General features: G+C 42.4%; 1 protein-coding gene and 1 long non-coding RNA gene across 6 annotated transcripts in view; one reads left to right on the forward strand and one right to left on the reverse strand.

Moving 5' to 3' along the window:
• The window catches only part of SGSM2 (small G protein signaling modulator 2), a 63,687-nt gene extending 45,611 nt beyond the window's left edge, over window positions 1–18,076 (forward strand). For 4 of the 5 annotated variants that reach the window (XM_076354959.1, XM_076354962.1, XM_076354960.1 and 1 more), the window contains 12 exons: window positions 2,995–3,145; window positions 3,706–3,770; window positions 4,160–4,305; window positions 4,762–4,890; window positions 8,861–9,043; window positions 10,153–10,557; window positions 11,271–11,395; window positions 12,661–12,743; window positions 13,221–13,330; window positions 14,625–14,721; window positions 16,005–16,172; window positions 17,579–18,076. In XM_076354959.1, coding sequence (XP_076211074.1) covers window positions 2,995–3,145; window positions 3,706–3,770; window positions 4,160–4,305; window positions 4,762–4,890; window positions 8,861–9,043; window positions 10,153–10,557; window positions 11,271–11,395; window positions 12,661–12,743; window positions 13,221–13,330; window positions 14,625–14,721; window positions 16,005–16,172; window positions 17,579–17,667 — 1,751 coding nt within the window. In that variant the 3' untranslated portion in view covers window positions 17,668–18,076. The remainder of the gene's footprint in view (window positions 1–2,994; window positions 3,146–3,705; window positions 3,771–4,159; window positions 4,306–4,761; window positions 4,891–8,860; window positions 9,044–10,152; window positions 10,558–11,270; window positions 11,396–12,660; window positions 12,744–13,220; window positions 13,331–14,624; window positions 14,722–16,004; window positions 16,173–17,578) is intronic. The other variant, XM_076354961.1, reaches the window with a different exon arrangement.
• LOC143168504 (uncharacterized) lies at window positions 11,835–18,751 on the reverse strand. The gene is made up of 6 exons (XR_012996724.1): window positions 18,683–18,751; window positions 18,070–18,133; window positions 17,023–17,358; window positions 16,687–16,767; window positions 14,099–14,361; window positions 11,835–12,426 (listed from the first exon to the last, which is right to left on the reverse strand). It is a non-coding gene; the product is annotated as an uncharacterized LOC143168504 (long non-coding RNA).
• Window positions 18,752–20,200: the final 1,449 nt, after the last annotated feature.

Raw genomic sequence — 20,200 nt, forward strand, 5'->3', positions numbered from 1 at the left:
ATGGAGTGTGCCTCTGTAGGCAGAATAGGGCAGAAGTGTAGTGAGTTACAATTTCAGCCCAGGGATGGTTCAAGTATGCATGCTCCCGCACTTTGGATACCTCTGTAAGGTAGCAGAAGTGTGCAGAGAAGATTGTATGGAGATGCAATACCTTTCTGTGGTTGGGTGCTTTCATTCCACTTCTTGCATTCATAGGCTAGGTGGGTTTCGGATATCAGCTGCAAGACTCCCCACCCTCCAAAATTTGTCATCTAATTCTTTTCCTAAAGCAATTCATAACAGATGTATTAAGTCGGTATTCTCAAGAAGTGTATGTATTAGCAAGCATTCAGGATCTAGTAGCATAGTTCTGGAGACTGAGAAATCCTTGCTTTCTCAAAGGAGGAAGCTGAATGTTGTACAAAATAATCCACTCCCCAGGCCAAACCCCTCCTGCACAGCTTGGATTCTAAGGCTTGCAGTTGTTCAGAAGACAGGCAGGTGTTGTCGAGGCCACTCCACTAGTTCATGTGAAATCTCTCCCTCCTCTAGGCTTACCAGTTACGGCACAGCTTCAATACCGCCAGACTTTTGGCCTTGATACCTCTTGAGTGCATGTGCCAAGTCTGGCGCGCTCCTGTTATAATCAGAACAACAGCCTCTGCCTCTTCCTAATAACTGGAGCGTATCAGCAAGAACAGAATCTTCTCTGTTATCAGGCTGTAAAGTAGCTCTCAAAAGTCTGACATCTGCAGAGGAGGTAGGAAGGAGAGCAACTGCTTGCAAGTTTGGCTCGTCTGTATTTTTCATTCGTTACGGTAGCATGAATGTGCTTTTTTGGTATTTCTGTTTCCTAAGAAAAGTACATTGTATCTTGACTCCAGATAAGACGCTGGTACCTTTAAATAGTGGAGCAATGATTTTGGTTCCAAATAGATGTTAGCCCTGGTCTGGTGGGACTGACTGTAGGAGACAACAGTTGCCCTGCATCTCTGTATAGTGCTTAAGTTCTGTTTAGGTAGGATATGAACATGTGTTCAAGGAGATCCTCCTCATTTCTTCTAGGCTGCCCACACGCTTATCCCAAGGTAGTAGTCCCTAGAAACTGACAAAGCCCAGCCCAAGTTAATAAAGAGTTCTTGGAAGGTATGGATGGAAAGAAACTCCCAAAAATACTGCATTCCCCTTGAAAAAAGATACTCTTTCAGGAAGTTTCTGTGTGTCTTAACTGATCATGTCTGGATATGGGTGATAACGGAAAGGAGGAAGGTCTAACACTGCCACCTACACATGTTAAGAGGCTAATGCTGTGATCTAATGCATAAGAAACACAATTTAGTCTTTAGTCAGGTGATGGAAATTTTAAGTTGTCCCAGTAGAACGGCTGTCAGATACCTGCTTTTGCTTATTTAATCTTGAAGGTAATGGTAGAGTTAGGAATATGTCTGCTGTTTGAGTAGTGATTCTCGCTGAACTAGATTGGATTGGCTGTTGTCTCTCCAGCAGCATCCCTTTTAAATAATGACAACACTGTTGTAGCAGGTTTGCTAGCCATTTGCTTTCACATTTTGCAACATGCTCGACTTTTGCATGTAGCTGAAGTTACAGATAACACCACTACAATTAAATAAAAGATGCTGTTCACTCTAATTCTTCACTAATTCAGGTACCTTTCATCTGAATCTTTAGGTTCTGTGGGGTTCTTTCCTTGTTTCTCTAAAAAATAAAATAAAAAATTAAAACTGAAAAACCCACTTTTCTTGTTTGTAGAGGGGAGGCAAAAAATAATAATCTAAAAATGCTTGTCCAATGGTTTTTATTTGAAACCAGTAAGAAGCTGCAATAAATACTGGGTCATTCAGCTCCTTCCTGAAGAATTAAGGTGAAGAGCATTTTTGCATCACTTTGTTTTGTGAAATGAAATACACATGACTGCTTCCGCATGAGCCTGTGCTTTTTCTGTTAACAAATGTTTTTACTCCACTCCTTCCTCACCTATGCCCACTTTCTAATAGGCACTACTAAAATGCTTTATGCTACCTTGATTTAAAATGCATGAGATGGTTTGGAATTGCCCCTACCACCACCCAACAAATGTATGTTTTGAAAGCACGGCCCAGGGGACTGGATTTTGCTTACAAATGTTAATTTGGTGACATGCAGTATTACGGCATTTGCCTTAATTTTAATCATGGGTGAGCTGAAAGGCCAGTTATTTATTATAAAACAAAAAACCCAAGAGCTCAAATGCCAGCTGGGAAAGTTGAAGAGCTGAAGCCAAGCTTTCTGAAGGCAAAGGGTGATTTTTTGGGGTTGCCTTCCTGAAGCTGCTTAAAAAGGCAAATAGATTTGGTGGAGCAGGGATAACTCAAGGAGCTGCACTGTACTGTTGGATCACATTTTCCTGCAGAGTATCCTACTTTTATAAACACAGTGTTGACATTAGTAAGACTTGAACTATCCTTCTGTGCTTAACATTCTAGGATCTGGTTCTGAGGGGGAAAGAAGCATCTTCTGAAAATAACTGAATCAGTTTGTCTTAATTTCTTTTATGCTCAAACTTTCACCCTAGCTGGACTAGCAGTTATGTGGCTGATTCCAGGAACTGCAAAATAAAATTCTGAGACCTGAATTAAATAGAAGGTCAGGTTAGATGATCTCTTCTGGCCATGAATAACATTACCATAGCATTACACAAGAACCAGCTTCAGTTTTTACTGCAGCACCCTTTTCTCTGTTCTCTTGAAACACGAACTGGGATGTGCATGGGCAAGAAAGGGTGAAATGGTGAAGGGATTTGACTTTATGGGAAGTGACCGTGCACAGCATGCAGCTGGTTTAGATGTGCCGAGAGCAGTATTTCTGAGGTCACTAGGATGGTGCTCTCCCCTTTTTGGAATCAAGGTTCAGAACCTGCTGAGAAGTAAAGCATGAAGCCATCAGGATGCGCAGGAGGAAGAGGGGGAAAGAAGAAGAAAGGTTGATGGCCTGCTGTGTTGTTTGGTTTTTCCCTAGACACCAGCGAAATGATAGAGATGCAAGGCTTTGGGGCAAACTTGCTTTCGTGGCAGCTGGAGCACTGCAGCCAAGGCTCCTCATGTGTCTCCTGTTCAACAGGCAGCTCTCCCTACGATATACCCAGCTGTTGCAACTGCATCCATGATAGGTAAGCAAGTTGAGCAGAGAGCTTACCTGGGAGACTTTGTGTGTGCCACAGTTAAAAGCAGGAAGGTTTTATCGGTTGCAGCACCAGAGACAAAGAGTAACAATTTTCAAGTAGTTTCTAACATAAAAAGATGGAGTTATACAGGAAGAAATTTAGTTTATTAAAACTAACCTATTAAACTACTCTCAAGTCACATTTTGATAGAAAAATTGCATCTAGTTCTCCTGCGTGCTTTAATATAATTCAGCTCTGGAAGCGTTTTCTTTACCAAGTCATTAACAATTACAATGAAGGGCAACAATTCATCTAATTTGACAAGGACCTTTACAATGCACCTGCAGCAGTTGTAGCTAAATGTGCCAGGTGAAACAGTTTTGGGCCAAAATGCTGGTGGGGAGAATGCTTTAAAAAGTATAATTTGTCATTATTGTTGTCCTTTAGCTAAATAAATCTTGGTGCAGAGAAAGAATTGCTATGTGTAGGTCATAGGGATCAGCATAAAATTCATGATGATCGCTGTCCTCATGACCTATCGTGTTCCTGTTAATGTGTCTCCACAGAACTCCATTGAAGATGTTGTGTGAAAGCATGAAGAGGCAAATAGTTTCCAGAGCCTTTTATGGATGTAAGTGAAGAAAGCAGTCCAAACCCAAATTTATTTTTGAGTCAGATCACCTCAGGGCAGTAGGGTGGACGTGACTCAAGAGTCATAGCTTCATAATTCCATTATTTGTGGGTTTTACATATAGCAATGGGCGAACTGATGCTTAGTGAAGACAGAATGTAGTTTTACACTGCAGCATAATAGTCTACTTGGATTTTACTAGTCTGTGTAAGATTTATTTAATCTTTGGCTCTGCTGCAATTCTTCATTCTTACACAGTACAATGCAAGTTTAGTTCATAAAGGATTATTAGCAGCAGGTTTAAAATGTCACAGCTTCATCTTCAGAAAGGGGCTCCTGATATTAGGTAGATTGCTCATTTATAAGTTTACCTCCTGCCCCAACCACAGGGCTTGCCTACTGCCGCCATTTGTCAACAGTGCGAACACATCTGTCTGCCCTCGTGAACCACACTATTATCCCACCTGACAAACCATCCAGTGCTGCAGGAGGCCTGACTAAAGAGGTCTGGAGCAAGTATCAGAAGGACAAGAAGGTAAGTAACAGAATACCTTTATAATCATTAATTAAACTAGCTCCCTCACACTGCTGCAGTGAGCATGGTATCCCTTAGAACTGGCCCCAGGAAGCATTAAAGGTGTTTTCTAGTCTTCACAGGATCACTTCTCTTTCTAGTGAGAGTGAGTCAATTCCTAAAATCTCTTTTATCCTTTGCATTGCTGATGATGGCAAAGATATCATAACATCAAAACAACTGATGTCATGACTCCTCTAGTCTCTTAAAAGTTAGGTTATTTTCATGGGAGGCATGACAACTTACGTTAGACCAGATTTGAGCTAGGGCCCTAAAGGCATGCATGAAGTTGCAAAATGTATTTAGTGCTGCGCATGCATTTCACTGTCTTTATACTTGGTATTAAGTGTATGTGAGCATGCCTGAGGAAAATAAAGATGTATTACTTTCAATACTTCTTTCTCCTGACTGCTGTAGAATTACAAGGAACTGGAATTACTAAGAAGAGTTTACTACGGTGGGGTACAGCATGAGATTCGAAAGGAAGTATGGCCATTCTTGTTAGGTCACTATAAATTCGGCATGGCCAAAAAGGAGATGGACCAGGTAAGCACACCTTTCCAGGGATTTGAATTACGTTTGCAGAATAGGTTTTGTTTTCTGAACAGCAAGTGTTAGTCTTTATTATTGTTTAATATTCCTAAGGGAAAAATGCTACTGAAAACATGAGTGACACGTTAGTAGAGGGATTATGATATCATGTTATCATGTCTGAAAATCACTAAAAGGAGTTCTTTATTGAAGTCAGGAAACCTGCATTCAGCCTCTGCCTGTGACATGCACTCGCCCCGAGCAAATCCTGTTTTCACAAATTTGTCACTTATAAAACAGGGAGACACTCATATTTGGATAGTAATTTGAGTTATCCCTCTTTTATATGGTGTGTTGGCTGAGTTATGCTTCAAAACGCTCTTTGAAATAACTACTTTATCTACATGATGCTGCTACTGCACGTGTGGAATGCTACTGGAGCTGTGAACAGCCCAGAAGTACCTTCTGAAGTGCACTTGGAGTTACTGTCTAGAGGCTAAAAATGCCCAGAGGAGGGTTCGATTTGTACGTTCATTATGCTTTTGCTAGACTTAAATAAGATGTGCCTCTGTAAAACACAAGGTGCAATTTCATATGAGACACTGTTCCTCTTAATGTCTCCCATGCTGCTGCTAACATTGATCAGTGAATAATTGCCTAGGTTATGTCACAGCCTTATTTCACAGTCTGAAACTTGGCATTAAGTATATAGTTTCCATTAATGAAACTACAATTTGCCCGTCTCTTAGTTATATTATCTCCCTTTGTTAATCTGTTTATAGCAATACCAACTTCTTACTTCGCTGAGTGCTTTCATTTGTAGTAATTACTGGGCAAGTGCCTTGATAATAAACCAGGCTGCTGGTAACAAACTGATAGGGCTGGGCAAAATGGCACAGTCATGCCTTCACTCAGCTACGCTTACTGAACAGAAACTGGATGTGGTCCTAAGCCAGACTGCTGAGAAAAATACAGCAATACTCCAGTTCCTGACTACTATATGCTTTCCGTAAGCGTCTGCTAGGCTACACCAGCCTTTATCTGATCCAGCATAGCTGCTGTTACGAATGCGGTGTGGCGTTTTTATTGCAGTACTGAGCCAAAGGTAATATATTACCCTCAGGTGATGCGTAATAGGCTCTGGCTCGTACCGTAACGCAGCTGTACAGCTGATCATGTGCAGAGCAAGAACTTAAGTATAAGCCTACAGTGATGAGCAGATCGGGTAGTGCCTCCGCTAGTGTAAAGGTCTCCTGCAGTCCTTGGGCTCACAGGTAGTGGGAGCACCCGTCCGCCATTAGGGACCCCAACACTGCTGCTAGTCTTACTCCTTGGCTGTTGAGGAAAGGGATGTTCTCCTTCGCAGAGCCATAGGACTATAGTAGGACACTGCCCTGTGGGTAAGGTCTGGATTTGTATGTTGGTAAAACATTGCTTTTAACTGACGTTAAGAATCACCCAAATGTTTGCTGAACTGTCTAGAACAGTAATGAGGTTTGCCCTGGAATGTAATTAACACGTTAATCTGCTTCTCTGTCAGTGTTATTACCAGGGAGGTAGCACTCATGCTGATCCTGTTCTGGATTAAATGGATAAGGAGTGGTTTATATATCAAAACATTTGGCATTTGCTAACTCCCAATTATTTTATATTCCAAGGGATAGTTTATATCCCTGTGAGCACCTGCAGATCAGAAGGGCAGCCTGACCTAGAGCCTTGCAATGGAAAAATTAGCTATCTTGCAAACAGTGGGCACTTTATATTCTTCTTACTAAAAATTGCTACAGCCATTTGACTTGTTTTTCCTCACACTAATCTTTATAAACCGGTTCTGAACACGGATGGAGAAACATACCCCGTAACTGTTCAAACTGGGTCGCAATCCAGATTCTTCACCCTGAATCCAGTCATCTTTGTAGGCATTTACATTTAGATTTTCCGGCTATAGTGTGTACATCAAGAATGTTCCGCTGAGCACTGCTGAGGCAAATTCCTGCCCTCCCATGACATCAGCATCGGAAGAAGACAAAGTACCTCAGAAACCACCAAGGGCAGTAAGTCCTGCTGGTTGCCTCATCTCCTGAAGGCCAGGCAAACTGCCTCAGAAGAGAAGCAAATCCAGACATCCAGTCAGGCTGATACATTGCCGTAGTCCTGCTGGAAAGTACATCTGTTCTACGAGGGGACTTGCTCGATCACCCCTTTTTGCATACAGCACAAGTTGAAAAAAGAAGTCCTTCAGGAGCACCATGTGGGCTGGTTCCCTAACTCTTACTGTCTTGGTGAAGAAGGGAGGGCCCTTCCAAACAGTTCTATGAATTTGGTTCAGAGCTTCAGCAGCAGAGATCTGGCTAAATTGCAGCACTTCCAGATGCAGTGTGAATTTATTACATTTTCCTTTGGTGCTCCATTAATTATACTTTTTTTTTTTAAACTCAAATTTTCAAGAAATATAGGATATTGGAGGTTTCTTGCATAGATTGCATTTTGCTGTCTGTTCTCCACAGGTATATGAACCATCAGATTTATGATCCATGTGTAGAAATAGAAGGTATGTCTGGAACTGAAAAAAGGACCCAGATACTTAGTTTTTGGAGTGGGAGATCTGGAGCCACAATTCATGGATTCTAGCCCCAGCTTCAAAGGGCACATGCATGTATACAGCTAGAGCATAAGAGATTTGGCAGGAAGAGAGAAATACTTGAGTCCATTTGTACAATAGGAATTACAGTAAATTCATAAAGATATGTTGCAAGGTATAAAAGGTCTGATCTGCAGAATGCAAGCTCCTATAGGAAATTTTTTTCCCCTGAGTTTGTAGCATACTAACACAGGGGTGCTCCAAACCTTATCTGGAATTCTAATGAGCTACTCAACACCAGTAGTAAATAACAGTAATAACAGACTCCTCAAAGAAATGTTGGAGTCTAGAGCTTACCATTGAATGTAAGAGTCTATTAAATGAATGACATGAAAACAGTCATAACATTTGCACGTATAGGAAACTTATTGTGTCCTTATCTGAGGTAATCACAGGTGATTTATCATCTTTGCCTTCTGATGATATTTTTGCAGTCCTCCATCGGTATCTGGGGCACTCCCAAACATGGCTGTCCTCCAGCTTTCTACTAACTGTTGTATTTTATGATTTATGACTCGACAGCTACCTCAAGCGACAAATAGCCTGCAGCTCTTAGCATGAATGCTCTGGTAGCAACTCTAGCCAGCAGAGTCCAGAGCCTGAAGCCAACTCACAATTGCGGTTTCTCTTCAGCTCTTGACAAGTGACAGAGTAGTAAAATTACTACGTGTCCCTTAATAGCTCAAGGGGGGTTTCTGTGTCTGTCTTTCAACAGAGGAAGCCAGAAGTGGCAAAAATCTGTTTTATCACTATGGGAACCAGAGTGGTTGGATCTGGCCGTGCGCAGTGCAGCCCCAAGACTGGGCTGTGTGAGCTGGGATTTCTACTGTTCAGGAGTCTCTTCCAGCATCTAACTCTGTACAGGCTGATGTCTATAAACCTATGACCCGGAATTCATTGCAAGGGCTATGTTAGAGTTGGAATAGCGAAGGAGTTGGGAAGGAGGTGTAATGAAATTAGGAATAATCGCATTAGAGGCAGCAATTGCTCCATCAGATTGCATCTGACTTCTATGTGGGTTTCACATGAAAGCCAGTGACATCTTTTGTTCTTTCCTGAACAATGTCGAAGCACTGTTGATAGCGTATATGCATGCTTATATGAATCTTTCTGGTGTCTACAGTGATAGTTTATTCCCTGCAGTAAATACCCAACACCTTGCTGCTCCAGTCATTGCGCTTTCCAGTCACAGTGATGTGCGTAGCAAGAGGGCTTCAGGATCCTTCAGGCTTTTCGTTTCAGACATTACACTTGCTTTAGACCTCTCCCTCCTGGCTTCCACTCATTGTTAATGCTATCTTTCAAGGAGGATCAGCATTTCGGGGTCTGTCTGTCTGTCTGCAGGTGGATGAAGACATTGCCCTCCGGTATCAGAAGGTCATGGCTGAGTGGAAAGCCTGTGAGGTCATTGTAAAGCAGCGAGAGAAAGAATCGCATTCTGCCACACTGGCAAAGTTTTCGTCGGGCAGCAGCATTGACAGCCATGTCCAGCGGCTGATTCACAGGGACTCTACCATCAGCAACGATGTAGGTACTCCCTTCCCATTCACCCATATGGTGCAGGCAGCGCGGGAGGCTAGGCATTTGCAGAGGTACAGCCCAGGGAAGCAGAGACTTAGGTTAGCACAGCTCCATCAGTCTGGAGCTACTTGAATCCTGTACAGAATTTGAAGCTCTAGTGCCTCCATAATAGAGCTAAGAGCAGATCTGTATTTCGGTTAGTCTGTAGCTGTTCTTAAGCAGGACCTGCCTAAAGGGCTTTAAGGTTCACCTACTATAGAAGATCCTTCTCTCAGAGGAGGAATAGCTTTCTAGATCTCTTACCTGTAGGTCCTTTATTCAAATCCAGCATAGAGCAAAAGATCGCTACTATTAAAGCATATTTTTGATTCTGTCATGTCCCTGATTGACAGGTTGGGTGTGATTTTAGTTTGGGAGAGGGGACATTTGTCAATCTAAGCAGTAGAAGGGCAAACTGAATTAACCCCTCTGTAACTTGAATAACCAAGAAAGGGGTTTCTTTTCATATTGTTGGACAGGAATGCTGGCATATGTGTGCCAAATGTGTCTATAGGCATCCATTACGTATGCAGATTTCAAACAGTTAGCTAACTGATTTTAGTAAGGCAAGAGAGAAGAGAACTTGAAATAGTTCAACAAAGAGTTTTTTAGCAAGAGAAGAGGTAAAGCGGTTGCATGAAAAGAATTTGAAGGCCAGTCTTGACTTCAAACAGCAGTAGCTGAACTGGATTGTCAGCAGCCTGAGGTATGTTGGTTGTCTTCAAAGATGTATTGCAATGACCAGATGTTTTATTGCTGGTGTTGCAGGTAGGGAAGCTTCGCTGCTTTCCAAGGTATTTCTAATTGAAGATTATGAAAGGGGGAGACATCATCATAGGAGATGGATATGAGATTACAAATTGGTATTATTTTTAGACTTACAGTCTCAGTATAAAGACTGAGTGAGGAGCTCTCAACTATTTTCATGCAGGGAAGCTCTATTAATCAGTAATCTTGTTCACTGCAGTAATGTCATTTTTCTCTCGTGGCTGGAGGTTTGTTTGCTACATTAATGTTTTTTGCTTCTCTATTCTTCTCTGCCTTATCCGAATCTTCTCTCCCCTGCCCACCCCCAGGTCTTTATATCTGTAGATGAAATGGACTCAGCGGAGCGGGACCCAAAAGGTCAGGACGACCCCACTTTCACCGTGGTGTCTGCCGACACGCCAGCAGCAGTAGCTGCCATAGAGCAACAGTCTGTGGAGTTTGACTCCCCCGACTCTGGGCTGCCATCCTCAAGGAACTACTCTGTGGCCTCGGGCATCCTGTCCAGTATTGATGACGGACAGAGTGTCTCCTTTGAAGATGGGGCTGAAGAAACAGCTAGCACTGACTTGGAAAGGACTGATCCAGACACACCACGTGTGCAGAAAGCCAAGTCGGTTGTACTGCAGTCTCAGGATTCTGTATCAGAAGAGCAGCTGTGTTCCCAGGTGGATTATTTAATGGATGTTGCTTCTGTCTGCGCTGCATCCTACACAGTAGGTCACAACATCAGTATCGTCGTCTCTCTGCACAGCATTGCTTTTCTAGCAGAGACTTGTACTTTTTCAGATAGGATTTAATGAGAGACAGTCCCAAACTAGAACTACAGGTGGTGGGATGATAACTGAGGGTTTTTGCATCTAAATCTTTTCATCTGGATTTTGAGCTAGATTGGAAATAAGACAGCAAGAAAAATTTGGGTCTTTTTTTGAGAGGGAGGGCAAGGAAAAGCATGTGATATGGTTCTAGCAGCTAAAAATTTCCAGGGGCTGGGAGGAGGTGTGGGGATGTGGACAACACACCACTTGTAAGATTTCAATGTCATTTAATTCAAGCTAAACGCCACATTTAATCAAATCGAACCACAACCTAAATCTAGATTCAAGACTCCACTGACTCTATTAGTGTTGCTGTCAACAGATGAGTAGTTGAGTTTTTGCCTTTCTCTGCTGAAGTTGTTCAACTAGAAATAACTGTGTTGTTCAACTATGAAATAACCCTTTGGAAATGGGACAGGCTTGGAACATTTACCAGTGAAAGCGTATGCATTTTACCTGGGATTTTTGACAGTAATCGAGTATTTCGATGCTCTCGTATGCCCAAAGTATAATTGTACTATTTCTGGTTTGTTGATTCTCAGAGCGAATCTGCACCAAGTCCTGGGAATGCTCTAAACTCAGGAGATCTAACTAAAACTTTTCTCTTCTAGATAGAGTTATTGGACACTGTTGCCTTAAATTTGCACAGAATTGATAAAGATGTCCAGAGATGTGATCGGAATTACTGGTATTTTACTGCTGATAACCTGGAGAAACTCCGAAATGTCATGTGCAGGTAATACAGCTTGTAAACTGAACTACTTTTCACATTTCTGTCATAATTCATGAACTATAATAATATGAAAATAATAGTCTGTATAAGAACACTAATGAACTTAAAGCTTGCAAGAAGGAGGAACAGGTAGGATGGTAGGTTAGAGAGCATGGGTATGATAGGTGGTCCAAGTTTGGAATGCAGGCTTGGGAAGATTCTCTTTCTACATCAAGAGGCAGACCCTATCAGTCACCTTGAACTATTCTCTAAACGCACTATTAGCTTTGGTTTCCTACTTATGAGGATAATATATCCATGCTCTAATGGCATGCTATAAAGGTGACAATAATTGTGAGGTGCCCAGATACTGTGTTGAGGGACATGTGCTAAGCAGACAGAAAGACTACATCTTCAAATCAAAACAGCATCTTTGACCACTGAGACCAGCTGGAATCCACAGAAAACTAGTTTTCACTTTTAGGAATGCAAATTGCCATGAAGGCTAAACATACTTAGAGCAGAAAGTGTCATAGACTTCAACACTTGGAAAAGATACCAAGATTCCACCTAGGGGGAAAAAAGAAAACAAAAGCCAAAAAAACCCCAGGTACTTTTTAAAAATCTGGGCTTTTTTCCATAGACTGTTATGCTTTTGTTAGCTGTTTTTTCACAAACTATTGATATGCAAGCCATGTGTGTTAAGGTATGGTCCAAGCAGAAAACAATACAGAGCTGTGAAATACTCTGGAATGTGAAGTGTCAAAAAGTTCTGAGACGCACACATTCAACAGCTGCGTAAGATTTGATCTCGCATAATCAAATTAGACTTCATTACATTTTTTAGCTTTTGAGGAACAGGAAGAAAAGTAGTGTATTATTAAGTATATTATTAAGGTATTAGTTAATTCATCCTGCAAGTAGATAATTGATCACATTCTTTTACCCTTTCACAACATATTAAGTGCCTACAGCAAGAGTTGTATTACAAGAGAGACTCCTGTCTCACATGCTGCTTTGTCCTCATCGTGGATTGTTTACAGACTTCAGTCTTCCTGAAAAAAAAAACCAGCAGAAATACTCACCATTTTATACCAATGTGTTGAAAGATTTGAATTGTTTTAGTTCTTCTCTGGACTTTTAGCTTTATCTTTTACAGCACTCTAAAACAAGACACTTAAAAGCTTCCAAAAGGACTTCTATTTTAGGTGTAAGACAAATTTTTGATGCCACCATGCAGGAAGAGGATTTTTAATCCTATTATCTCTTGTGTTTTCTTCTTCCTGCAGTTATGTTTGGGAGCACCTAGAAGTTGGTTATGTTCAAGGCATGTGTGACCTCCTGGCTCCTTTGATGGTTGTACTTGACAATGGTAGGAAGTGTTTTCTTTTGGAACACGTTGGTATCTTTAGGGAGGCCTTTCTTTAGAAATGCTGTTTCAGAAGTTGTATGCATTAACCAGGGCTAGCTCACCAGGAAAATCAAACCTGCAGCTCTTAATTTGTATTTTCTTTACATGTGGCTGTTGTTGAAATGGCAAACATTAGCATCTCAGGGATTCCCTGTTCACTCACTGACTTCCAGATTAAATTTTACTAAATTTTCAAAGTAGCTGTGTTCTGCAGTTGCTGAAGCTGAAAACTCAACTGCAAGCTGGGTTCTTTTGAAACATAATTAGTAAAAATGGTCCAGAGCCAGGTACTGTCTTCTGTTTCATCTAAATACTGGTGATGGGATTAGGGAACAGCAAAGGGGAAAACCTGGTTTTTCCCTTGTCCTGCAGTACGTAATTTTGGTTCAAGGAAGTCACACAATTAGCAACACCGAGTGTTCTGCATTGTATCTGCAGATCAACTGGCTTACAGCTGCTTCAGCCACCTGATGAAGAGGATGAGCCAGAACTTCCCCAATGGAGGTGCTATGGACACACACTTTGCCAACATGCGGTCCCTAATCCAAGTGAGTCTTTTTGAATTTTATTTGAACGAAGATGAGGTTGTGGCAGAGGCTCAGAACTAGCTTGATGCCACAGCGAAGGGCAGGAACTCCAATGACTGGGGTTCCTAGTTATCTGGTACTTCAGAGCTGGGGAGGATAAGAATTGTTTTATGCAGCCCCAAACTGATTTCCTGCTTCTCAGGGAACAGCATTTGCTGTCACAATGAAGAGTGTGTATTAGAGCAGGTCAATTCGTCTTAACTTCACAAACAAAACAAACCCCCCAGACTTCTGCCTCCAGTACACCAGCTACACAGTGTAATGACTCCCATTTATGGCTCGTTCCGGCTTCAACTGAAGTCAATGAAAAATAGCAGTAAGATCCAGTCTTTGCTGCTTTTTGGAAGAGAAAACACTGATATTTGTGGCACAAATTTAATTTCTTACTGGTTTAAATAGACCATCGCACAGGATGCTTGCTGAATGGTGGTTTTTTGGATGGATTTAAGGCCTAGACATTCCACTCCAGAAAGCACCAGGCACCTGAACAGGATTAGCATAAAGAAGAGTGAGAACATCAGGATAAGCCATTATTTGGTTTGATAGGTGGCATACTAAAAAGTAATGAAAATAGGTCAGTCAACAAAGATGGCCAGCACAGCAAATGCAGGCAGCACATGAACATACGTCTGCAGTGTTTCTGTTGAGCAGCAAGACAGAGGATGCCACCCAGCTTATCCAGCAGTCCTTAGGATGACATCTATGAGGAATGACTATAGATGTACTTACGCATTTAAGACATCTATCAGACGTACGGCAAGTAGTAGTTCAGTTCCAGAGAGCTTAGATGTTGCAGTGTGGAACTGTGCCACTGCTCATCAGAATTACAAACTTGTGATGAAAAAGTCTCTCTCCCTTCTTTTCTCCAGGTAAATGGATTTCACTCTTTGCACCCCAGCTCCTTTGTTACAATCTGAGAGTAGAGTTGGGTGGGAAGATGAAAATTTGCCACTTGTTGAAAATCAGCAGGATCTGTAACTTGCTGCTTGGACCTTTAAAATCACAGTGCAGATTGACTGTTGTCACCTCATACCTGCACAGCAGTAACTCTTCACCTCTTCAGTCTGTGTCAGGGCACCCACATCACAGGCATTTTGCAAACATAGTAAAAAGACAGATCTGTGCTAAGCAGCTGCTGCTGACTAACCACAGATCAGGTGATAAAGAGCAGCATGGGAGTCTTAACCAGCCTCCAACACCTTTGATCTTGGCTACTTTCAGATGAGATACTGACAGCTGATGTTTTATATTTTAGATTCTAGACTCAGAGCTTTTTGAATTGATGCACCAGAATGGAGATTACACTCACTTTTACTTCTGCTATCGCTGGTTCCTGCTCGACTTTAAAAGAGGTAATAATGTTCTATGACTATAGTTTAGAGTTGTGCAAAACTGTGAACAGCTCTGTGTTTTGGTCTAAATGTCTGGATGGTGAGTAGCAGCTAGGCTCACAAGAGAGTTTGTAGTTAGCAAAGCTAATGCAACTCTCAGAGATGAACTAGCACTGGAATGAAGTCAAAGCTTCATAGACTCCTTCACAGAAAGGAGTGTTGTAAATTCCTGATAATGTGGTTGGAGCCAAGTTTCTGCTCACTGCAAATGCCTGTTTGCTCAAGAAGGTGATCCCAAGTTGATCACACTCCTTTGTAAGCTTTGATACCTCCTTTCTAATCCATTTCGTAACAAGGAGCAGCTCAGCAATAGCTCAGGAGCTGTCGTGCTTTGCTGAATGAGGTACTTTATATACTGTGGGAGCACCCCAGGATCCCTGCACAAGCACACCCACCCACCTACACCCACTCTGACAGAAGCAGTTGCTTGTAATCATTGGGTACAGTGTTACTGAAGAGACCCATCTTGCTATCAGGCAAGTCAGTAGCTCCTTTGCGTTACAGATCGATCTGCAAGAATCAAAAGAAGACATCCCTCTCAAATAACCTAAAGCACAAAGGTGATAGAGGGAGATGATACACATCCATCAGCTATTTATTATGAGCAACTACCTGACAGTGAGGGGGGAGGAATTATGACTCTCAACTGAATAGTAAATCCTCTAGCTACTCCTTCACAGAGAATTGCCTGTCCCTGACATCCCAATGCCCTGGACCTCACTGTCAGACTGGGCAGAAGATGAGCCTATATGGTTCAAGAAGACAAAGCTTCCATGGGCCATATCTGAATCACGGCATGTGTAGACCTAGCTTACCCACATCCACTATACAATTAACTGTTGCTGATTAAAAATAGCAGAGCTCTTGCTCTGATAGGTTCACTGCAAAGCCAAGAAGGCGGCCCTGGATATGCATTCAGATTTGCAGCCTGTCATGTAGCCCTACCTAGAACAAACGGGCCTGCCTGTGCTGCTACCACATGGTTACTGCAGTTTAGGCATCTTCCTGGGGTTGAGTCTGCACCACCACACCTACATTCTTTCTTAATTTTCGTTTAAACCCAATTCTGTTGCCGTACTTGCACAAGTAAGTGACAGGAGTTGGCTGGAGGAGAGGGGGAGAGGAAAAGGAGGAGTCATCGAGTACTATTCATGTCTGCATAAGGCCTGTAAGACGTTAGTTAGAGAGGGGGAAATGGTCAATTTGAATAATCAGATGCTCTTGTAATGTTTATTCCCATTCAGAATTGTTGTACGAGGATGTATTTACAGTGTGGGAAGTTATTTGGGCAGCAAAGCACATCTCTTCAGAACATTTTGTCCTTTTCATTGCCTTAGCACTTGTGGAAGTTTATCGAGAGATTATCCGTGATAACAACATGGACTTCACTGATATCATCAAGTTTTTTAATGGTAAGAGACTTTTTTAAGAGAGCCGTTTTGATAAAAAGCAAGTAATGAGAGTTTGCTCCTTCTCCCTTACTCAGACTAACTGTCTGCAGTTGTGCAGTGTTCTTGCTGTCATGACAAGCCCTGGGTCATTTTAGGCTCTGAATCTCTTACCCCTTCATATAGATGAAGAGCCCAGATTTTCATGCGCTTCCTGAAGATCTGACTTGGCACACACAAACAACCTTTTAAGAGCTACTTGGACCACAGAAGATGGTAGCTTTTTCAGTGTCAGTGGTAATTTTTACCACAAAGCAAGCTTCAGAATTTCTGTTAACAAGATTTGCCACAGTGACTCTTTGCCCTTGGTTTAATGGGAGGTGCTAAAATGTTGCTTAATTTTTTGCAAAAGTCTCTCGCAGGTTTTAAGATTGCCAGAGTCATTTCTCTTTACAGGGCTTGACCCTGCTGAGGCTGAAACATATAAGCAACTGTTCATGCAAAACATCCCAAACCGCTTCCATGATTGATTGCTTACCGTAGTGGTCCATCGATGCTAGCCAACGTGTACTGCCAGAGCAAAAAGTATTCTGCCAAAGCAAGCTAGGTCTCTTCCTGGCTGCAGAATGCAAGTGCTCCCTGTTAGGATATTTTAAGAGGTTTGGAAATAATTTTGTGTAATCACAGTAATTTACTAAATTATCAATGCTGTGGCTTTCAGCCATCTGTTGCAGAAGCCCCAAATTTGGTTTTGTTTTTGCCTTAGCCACTCTTATTCCAAAGCTGTACATTAATGCTTCCCTCAAAAAAACCCCACCAAAACAAAAAAAAAACCACCCCCCAAAAAAACAAACAAAAAACCACCAGCACTTGCCTGAGCTGAATGAAATGTTTAATGTGGAACTGAGGATTCAGGTCTGTTGAGAGCTACTTTCTGATCTTACTTCAAGCTGCAGAGTGCGGACGTCTGTACGTGGAACCATGTGGGCGTGTCGCTCCATGTACACGGAGCCCTTCCTAATTGTAGTTATCACTTGCATCCCAGACACTCCAGCAATAGTCCCTGCCTGGGAGAGGCATCTTTTGATCAAGTTGAGTTCAGCTTTACATTTTTGGGATCCCAGGAGGGCTGTTCACAGGCGCGTGTGGGTACAGACCTCCCATTCTTGGTCTGGGGTCGCAGGGCACTGGGATTTCTGCAAGAAGAGAACTGACACCCGAAGGATTAGATCTTGATGCCAGGACCTACAGCACTAAGGGACTTATCCACTTATTCTATTTTTAATTCTACAAACCTAACCCCCTGCAATGCTTTTGGATCGCTGCTAATGTTACACTAATTAATTAATGCTAATGCTACATTAGTATCAATGCTAGGGCAGAAAAGTTCCCGCTGCTGACAGTTAAGAATGTTTGTCTGTGTCTTTTAGAAATGGCAGAGCATCATAATGCCGAGGAAATTCTGAGGATAGCAAGAGACCTTGTCTACAAAGTACAGACACTGATTGAAAATAAGTGATAATGAACAGACTGTCATTTGAGCCCTGTTGTGAGCTATCGGATGGAGCATTTCTTGCACTGCAACTTCAGAATGGTGTTTTAATTGCATCTTCCATGTAATGTAATAAATATCTGAGAGATTTGTAACAGACTTTTAAAACCAGAACTTTTCCTTCACCAGATAAGGTTTGTGTTTGATAGTCCTTGTTACACTCACTTTGTATTTCTAGACAAAATCTTTTTGCATTCTCTGATTTCCCTCTCTAGAAGACTGTCTATCTACATATTTGAGATACTAAAAAGGGGGGATTTGACATACTAGAACATTTATATTTTGACTTACTGCACCTTTAAAGCCTGGATGCACGTTGTGTGCTCTGCCAGAACCTTCCATGGAGGTAAGGCTGGATCCAATACTTACGCAAGTGTTGCAAGCTTTGAATTGGGTCCTTGGAGGAGCACGTTCGTGGACTCCGTGTCTATGCCTTGAACATGGAAGAGAATGCGTATGAGCTCCTGTTGCTAAAACATTTGGATTTGTATTTAGAAGAATATTTAGCAGCAATTAAAATAAATAAGGTTACCAGCTGGGAGGATGGCCTTAAACTAAATAACATGGTTAATAGATCTGGCAACATTAGCTAAAAACATCAGTGAGCCTTTGCTGACTAGCTCATGCTACTGAGTCTTCATGGCCTACGCGTGCCACAGACATGCCTTCATTTTACTTTGCAAACTTACTCTGCAAATATTCCCAGATGACAAGATCTGCCTAATGTAGTTCAGGTTAACGCAAGTTTAGCACACAGAAACAGGTTCCCTGCTTGTGTTAGCAGCTCCCACGCTCACTGCGTCTGTGCAGAGTGCCCTGAAGTTCAGAGCAGACACAGCAGAGCCTTGCCTCCTCCAGATTACTCACTGCACACTACTAGCCTCCTCTCCCCTGCTCTGCAGAGCTTTCTGCGAGGACTTTCCTTGGGATCCTGCGAACACAAACCAGGCGCTTGTCTACTCAAGCAGGTATCGGCACTTGCCAGATGAAGCAGTTGAAGTTGTTGCACGGGATCCGATCCACTTTGCTGCAGCACCGTGCTGGTTTGCAGAGCTGTCCCACGTGCCCCGCGGAAGTTCTGTGCCACTTCTTTTCCTGCCTGGCCCCATGCTTTAAGCAGCAGCACACATTTCACCCCATCCTGCATAGAGAGCAGAGGTGACTGGTGGTTAGCTGGGCTCCTGCCCTGGAGCTGCAGACAGGTCTGTTGCTGTCCTAGCACTTCATCATGCTGTATAAAATTACCACGCATACTCTACCTACTTTCCCCGGGTGCGTGTTGTTTCTAAGTAAAAGTGTATCTCTGTGTCAGCAAGAGGGAGGGAGGGAGGGAGCAGGTTTTTGCTAATGGGGTTAGCTGCAGATTTCATGGATACTCGTGACCTGTGCTCCTAGAAAACCTCGGGACTTAGTTTAAGCACTTCAAGTATTCCAAATTATTCCACCCTTTGCCATTCGAACCTCAGTGATTTTAAAAATCTGAATTTTTGAGTTTCTGCTTTTTTTTTTTAATCCTTCAGAGCAGACAGGGTTACACAGCTACATTTCCATTGAACCTCGTAGAGAAAACAACTCTGCTTTTCATAGTATCACAGAATACTTTGGGTGGGAAGGGACCTTTAAAGGCCATCTAGTCCAACCCCCTGCAATGAGCAGGGACTTCTTCAACTAGACCAGGTTGCTCAGAGAAGTTTACATTAATTAGATCAGCTCACATGAGCTTTAAAATCAGATTTTAGCAAAAAGGGGTGTAGGGAATAAAATTATTCTGTCTGAAGCTTCAACTACTGATAGGTTAGTAACTCTGGTCTTGTTATTTGCCAAGCAGTGGGCACCCTTGCTTTTTGCACTAGGTAAGTGCTGCCTTGGGGTCCTCACGAGCTTGAGCACTGCTTGTACAAGAAAAAGGCAGATTTGGTTCTAGAAAGACCATCTGTGCTTAGATCTTCCTTTATGATTGCAGTAAATGAAAAATGGTAAATAGTAGTCTGAAAAGGGAAAAAACGGACACAAACTTCTCAGCTCAATAGCCAAGCCCTCCCTTAAATTGGTCTCTCAAAATTTTGAGGGGAGGTGGGAAAAAAAAAAAAGTCAAGTCCCCTGTAGCCAGATGCCTTCAGGGATGAGCCTGTTGTGCTCTGGGCTCACGAGCATCACAGTCACGAAACAGAAGCGAGAACAGATGAGCCCACTCAGAGCTGAGAAAGGTGCTGCGGAGGCGGCTGTTGAGAAGGAAACCCCCTTTCTGCGCATAACAGTGCTAAAATAACAACAGTGGGAGTTACAGAAGGAAAAAGTTATGGTAAGCTCTGCTGCCTGCCCCCGCGCGTCCAAGAGTTAGGGTGTGCTCAGGACTAGGAGCCAAGAAGTTGTACTGCAGGCATGCTCGCAGTCTGATCGCATCGTTATTTACAGCTGTGTGTCCAACTGTCTTACAGGCCAGTGCATGGCTGCTGAAAGGTCTCAGAAGTGCTTCAGTTTGTGTGTCTGCTCATTTGAA

The sequence above is a fragment of the Aptenodytes patagonicus genome, chromosome 17 (assembly GCF_965638725.1).
Source record: "Aptenodytes patagonicus chromosome 17, bAptPat1.pri.cur, whole genome shotgun sequence".
In the NCBI taxonomy this organism is placed as follows: Eukaryota; Metazoa; Chordata; class Aves; order Sphenisciformes; family Spheniscidae; genus Aptenodytes; species Aptenodytes patagonicus.